General features: G+C 38.5%; 1 protein-coding gene across 3 annotated transcripts in view; it reads left to right on the top strand.

The window, feature by feature from the left end:
- Positions 1–2,896: 2,896 nt before the first annotated feature.
- panx3 (pannexin 3) overlaps positions 2,897–6,184 on the top strand; it is a 17,360-nt gene continuing 14,072 nt past the window's right edge. For 2 of the 3 annotated variants that reach the window (XM_017437057.2, XM_017437055.3), the window contains exons 1-2: positions 2,897–3,027; positions 3,819–4,011. In XM_017437057.2, coding sequence (XP_017292546.1) covers positions 3,828–4,011 — 184 coding nt within the window. In that variant the 5' untranslated portion in view covers positions 2,897–3,027; positions 3,819–3,827. Of the gene's footprint in view, positions 3,028–3,793; positions 4,012–6,184 lie in introns of all 3 variants that reach the window. The other variant, XM_017437056.3, reaches the window with a different exon arrangement.

Here is a 6,184-nt window from a genome sequence, read left to right as displayed (position 1 = left end):
TGTCGGATCGACAGCGGGCAGAGGGGGAACTCTGCCCTGGTCCGTAAGTAACGTTCCACTGATTGTCTGCAGGGACTCTTGCTGGTATAGCTAGGACATCCGCCGCTCGGTGATCGCTTTTCTGGCCCAGGTGTTTTGTTTTAACAGGAAGCCTGTGGGGCGGCGCTTTGCGTGGAGGGACTGGAGTGAGCTGCAACTTTCGCAGGAGGCGGTGGAATCGGGGCTGTGACGTCGGACTGGACGGAGGGCAGGATTCGCTGTCCCAATCGGATTCCGTGGATGTCGCCCTTGTAGGACCATTTTAGCGTGTTCAGGACTGGGACATTTTAATATTTTTTTTATTGTGTTTTTATTCTCATTTAAAAAGAAAACTGAACGTTTTTACCCCTTTTGGGGAATAAAAATCCTGATCGATTGAACTGTCCTCCCTTGGTGCTGTTGAACTGTTTTCCTCCTCGTTGTCTGGGAACCTGTGATGCCCAGCTGGCATTAAGCTGGGTGTTACATTTACTTTGGTAAAACTTATCAATATCCGTGCTATCCTCATTGGGTAACTGACTGTTTTCATGATCTGTGATTGGCAAGTCACAGAGCGCCCACCCCTCCCTACACACACATATGTCTCTGCAGCAAAAGCTGTGCAACATACACGGTGCATTTGTCAAGACAGAGCTGAAAACGGCTTGTATTGCGTCGGTCACTTCCTCCACTCTGCACTGTTTTTTTTTTTTTTTACCTTCTGCTTTCTCTAAATTTGGCTGGTGGTATGTCACACCCAGTTCCGGGTTAGGCGCCGCCCACTCCATCCGTCCATCCATACATTCATCCATTCATCCATTTTCTTTACCTGCTTCTCCATTCTGGGTCGTGGGGAGCTGTGTGAGAGGCAGGGGACAGGTCGCAAGTCCATTGCAGGGCCACATAGAGACAAATAACCATTCACACTCAGAGTCACCAATTAACCTAACATGCATGTTTTTGGTCTGTGGGAGGAAACTGGAGTAATCCCACGTGTGCACAGGGAGAACATACAAGGAAAGGCCCCAGGCCGGGAAGCAGCCTGCAACCTTCTTGCTGGGAGACCACAGCTCTAACCACTACACCGTTGTGCCACCCCCTGCCCACTCCAAGTACAGATAATTTAGCTGGTTGAACAGATACGGATACAGATAGTGGTGTACTCGCTCATCCCTACTGTTTACCACTTTCACTACTTCTGCATATGTAATTATCTTGTCTATTTTATTTTGTTGAACTGCGGCTGCCTTTTCCTTATCACGCACCCTGCATATACTGCAGTTTGACTTCCTCCACAGTTACAACATTTGAAAGGACTGTTCCCACATTCACCATAAGGATGTTCACATCCACACCTACCACATCTCTGTTTTCCTTTACAAACATTAGCAGTGTGTCCATGTTTGGATTGGGATGCTAACAAAACAAAACAAAAACTATAGTCTATATTCTAACTATATTCTCTCTATTAATTTTGTCTTCTTAAGGTATCTTAACAAAAAACAATATGATTCAGAAGTGGAAAGTTTATCCAAAAGGTTTTGTATATTCAACTGTAATTTGTTGTTCTGTAATCTATGTCCCAGTTCACTTCTCTAAACTGAATATGTGGGGTCGAACAATACAACATGTTTTACTGTCTCTTGTTGAAAACAAAAATCACACTTCCTGTAGGATGTATTTCCATTTTAAATAATGTACTATTTAACCTTGTATGGCCAAAACACAATCTGGATCTAGTTGTTTCCTCCTTTCTGTTTTGCCCTATTCTTCATTATGCCAACTTTTCTTTGAATGCTATAAAGCCACCTGTCACTTCTTTCTTCTTCCCACTGTTTCTGCCATCTTCCCTTGACCTTTTGTCTAATGACTGATTTGATTTCTCCTTTACTGAATGCTACCATTATATCAATGTAACTATTTATTTTTGCTTGTTTTGCAGATTTATCTGCCAGCTCATTTCCTTTTATTCCTATATGTGACTATCCATATAAATGTAACTAACTGTTTTTTCACTCCTCATTTTCCCTACAGCCTCTGTGAGGTTTCATTCCTTTGTTTTTACTGCCATGTCAGTCTTTTTCCTAATAAGTTTTATTTTTTACTTTAAAATGAGTCTGCTTTCTGGGTTTGTTCAGCATACACCTTACACTCGGTAGGAATTCTTGTCCTCTCAGAATGAACTTCAGAGAGGACAGTGGCAGATGATTTTAGGTCAGAGGTCATGAAAGAAACCTGCATACCTTTAAATCAGTGTAGATGTTAGTCACCTTTAAAAAGTAGGGTTAGATGGAGCTGGCTGTGGCAGAGGGAAGATGAATTTCCCAACAACTTTCTCTTAAGATGGAATATAGCCCTGCCTCTGCTTGAGAGGTAAAGTGGCCTTAAAACCTGTCCTCAAAACATCCCGTTTATTAGAGGTGAAGATTTTGTGTCACAACAATCTCTCTGTGGCACTGAAATGTTGCATATTTAAAAGCCGAATATCAATGCTGCTATGTATGTCACATACCTTCTAACACAAATTTGCCCCCAGTTTGATTTTTTCTGAATTTATGTAGTCACAAGCATGCTTTCATGTTTGCTACTGTAATTTTGCAGTAGCTCAAAGACTGAAGTGCAGTAAAAATAGAATCAAAATGACAGAGGCTGAAAAAGCCAGCGGCAATAGTTCACTTATTTGAAGTGGGCCACAGCCAGCATACTGCACAGTCTAGCTACAGCAGAGCCACACACACACATATGCACACCCACATATACACATAGTTTTAGGGCCTACTGTGGAGTACTGGAGGTCTGCTGCAGTAAGTGCCATCTGACTGCCTACATGCTCCCAGATGTCTTCTCTGTAATTAAAGCCAGACCCAGCTCAGCCTGGTCCAGCCCAGATCCAACCTCCCATTTACTAAGACACTCCATGAATACTTAAGGAGCTTTGTAACTCTCTGCAGGTCTTTAGAGGGACTTTTTGGCTCCACAAACAGAGATCGTAAAAAAGGAAAGCACAAGGTAAAAAGAGTTTCCATTTGTTTAAGCTTGGTGCTGTTTATTACTTCTACTTCCTTACGCTTTGCAGTCAAACTACTTCTGCATTCATAATTATTCATATATCAAAAGGTTCCACTCGACTGACCATAGCTCACTATGACTTTGAGGTTTTAAAACTTCTTGCTCTATTTCTGACTTCTTATACTACTTTTAGGCAGTCAGCTAGCATTTTGCTACTTATGCCTTTTCGCTACAGTTTTGCTAATTTTAACATCCATTTACTATTTCTAGTTTTATTTTATTTTTGCTTTTTTACAAATTTTAGCCACTATTTTGGTCATTTTAGCTGTATCATCTGCTTTGCTACTTTTAACTACTGTTTTGCTAACTTTAGGATCTGTTTTGGCTATTTTAGCTTTTCCTTTACTAATTTTAGCTTTTGATTTGGTATTTTTAGCTTTTGATTTGCTAATTTTAGATGCTGTTCTGCTGCTTTAGCTACTGGTTTACAGCTTGTAGTTTTTTTTTGTTGCTGATTTAGCTATTGTTCTGCTGCTCTGAGCTTGTATTCTGTACTCATTTGAAACTGTGTTCTCCTTATTTTACCCTGTTCTGCTTGTTTTAATGTTAATGTTACCATCTTAGCTTCTTCAGCCAAGTCATTCAGCACTCAGCATTCACACTGCATTTTTACAGAAATTGTCATTTCTATAGTTAAAATTTTGTGGAAAAAATAAATAAATAATGCTGAGGTCATCCTCTTTCCCCCTTTCCTTTTAAAAAATAGCCTTTTTTTTGTTATCACTGGGTAGGTATTCATAATGTCCATAGCCCAGGTAGCAGCCAAGGCCATGCTATCTGATGCCCTGCTGCAGGACAGCTCTGGGATCTACAGGATCAATCATCTGGAACTGGAGCTTCCTTTAGACAAGGTCATCAAGTATGTGTCTGTTGGTCTGCCACTCATGCTGGTGTGCATGGCTTTTGCCCGTGAGATCTCCCTGGGTGAGCAACTCTCTGCCTCTGAGCTGTTATTTTTTGTTTGTTTGTGTGTTTGTTTTTTGCTTTTTTAAACACTGCTTAACTTTAGTTTTGTATTTTAATTGATTTACCCCTTAATCATGATATGCACTTATGAGCACTCGAGTTTCACCAAGAGATTTTCAGCAAAAGTGTTAGAAACTACTGCATAATAATCCTGCAGTGTTTGTCATTGGATTGTTAATTAGTTACTTGCTAAAGTAAATTTAGTTGAACTCATGATACCATGCATATTAAATAAAGCATATTATTCATATTGGGTTGCTTTTTCAGGCTTGACTGAAAATTGTTACAAAATTATTTTTAAGCACTGAAGAGAGTTCTGCAGTTGTTAACCTGAATGTGTTTTATTTTCAAAGCAAAGTTTAAACTAAATTTACTTGTGCACATAGCAGCAATAATGTGACAACACATTTCTGGAAAAAATAAAGGCCAAGCATTTCATAAAGGACTGCATATCACCTATGGCCTTTCATGACAGAGTTTTAAACTAAAATCATCTTCAAAGTTAAAGCTATTTTGGTCAAACCTTGCAAATGACGTTATGTGCAATTTTATGCGATGCTTTGAAATCTTGTGAGGTAGATAAGCTTGTACTTGGACTTGAACCTGACCCAGCTCAAGATCAGCATGGAACTGAATTTTTTTAGACTCAGTTAAGGAAAAAAAAAAAGCATTTGGGAATCAGACCGGATTAAGGTGAGTTTAGGGGGGAGATTAAGATTTAGCCAACCAGGAAACTCCAAGTGCTTTACAACACAATCTACCCTCATTTACCCATTCACACGCGTTTATACAGTACTTTACTACATCTCTACAAAGCTAATCTGAATAAATCACTCTAGAGTCTAATCAGTGTTTTAAACTCCATTAATACACCAATGGTTGTACACATTGAGGTAATGAGGGGTTCAGGGACACTTTAACATGTAACTCCTCACCAGTAATCAAACCTCCAACTCTGTCATTGGAGGACGACTGCTCTAACGACTGGGCCCCAGCCTGGTTCTCTGTTGACAATGCTTCAAGCTAAGTCGTAACTTTATGAGCAGAACTGAGGTTTTGAAGAATCACTAGTGCTGGAACTTAAACTAGTTTATTCTTCAGCAAAAGTCAACAAACTTGGTTCAATTTTGGATATGGTTTTACATCTGAAATTGACATTACAAACTGCTAAGCATTTACAATTAGAGAAAAAAAAGGTATAAAAGCCTTAATTTTGGCATTAGTCAGAATCAGTGTTGGGGAATCAATCATTACACTGATTTTAAAACAAGTTGGATGTTCTTTCTGTTTAAAAATATTAGATTCGGCTTTTAAACACATAATTTGAACACAACACATAATTTTAATACACTTGAAATCAAATAGTGATTTCATGCATAACTATGCTCTGGTCAATACAAATAATAAAGTCACAATCAAAACTAGATAAATTCCATTTTCTGCAAAAATGCAATGTGAATGCTGAACTGAGTGCTGAATGACTTTGCTGATATTTGTTGAAAAATTAAATAACTGAATTTTTAAAACAAGTATAACAGATGTTAAAATCACAACTATAAGCTAAAATTAGCAAGACTGTAAAACAAACCTAAAACCAGCAAAACCATAGCTTAAAGCTAAAATAAGAAAAATACGGTAGCCCAAGGTTAAAATTAGCAAGGAAAAAAAACAACAGTATCTCAAAGATTAAATCTGTAAAACCAGAGCTAAACACAAAAACATCAAACCTATGGCTAGAAACTAAAATCAGCAACCCAGCTAGAAGAAGCATATGTGGATTACAAATACAGCACGTATTCCTGTTTTCAGGAAACAATCTTTTTGAAAGCATTGAAAAGTTCTCAATGTATTTCTGTGGGGAAAATTAGTTAATGCCTGCAACAAGTTTTCCAGTTTCTTTTCAGAAAAAATTCAAAAAATCAGAGGATTAATCTGCACACCCACTCCAAAGCCAGTACCAATGCTATGCCCAAACAAAACAAATGCAGAAAAAAATGACCCAATTTCAACTACTTAATTATAAAACCCTAGAGGAAATTATAAGTCAATTAAGCTCCAGTTCCTGCTGTCTGGATGTCCTACCCACACATTTCTTTAAGAAAGTTTTGCCTGTCGTTGCTAATGATTTGAT

Source organism: Kryptolebias marmoratus, linkage group LG13 (assembly GCF_001649575.2).
Source record: "Kryptolebias marmoratus isolate JLee-2015 linkage group LG13, ASM164957v2, whole genome shotgun sequence".
NCBI lineage: Eukaryota > Metazoa > Chordata > Actinopteri > Cyprinodontiformes > Rivulidae > Kryptolebias > Kryptolebias marmoratus.
The sequence above is the reverse complement of the archived record's forward strand: the minus strand, read 5'-3'. Positions and strand labels throughout refer to the sequence as shown.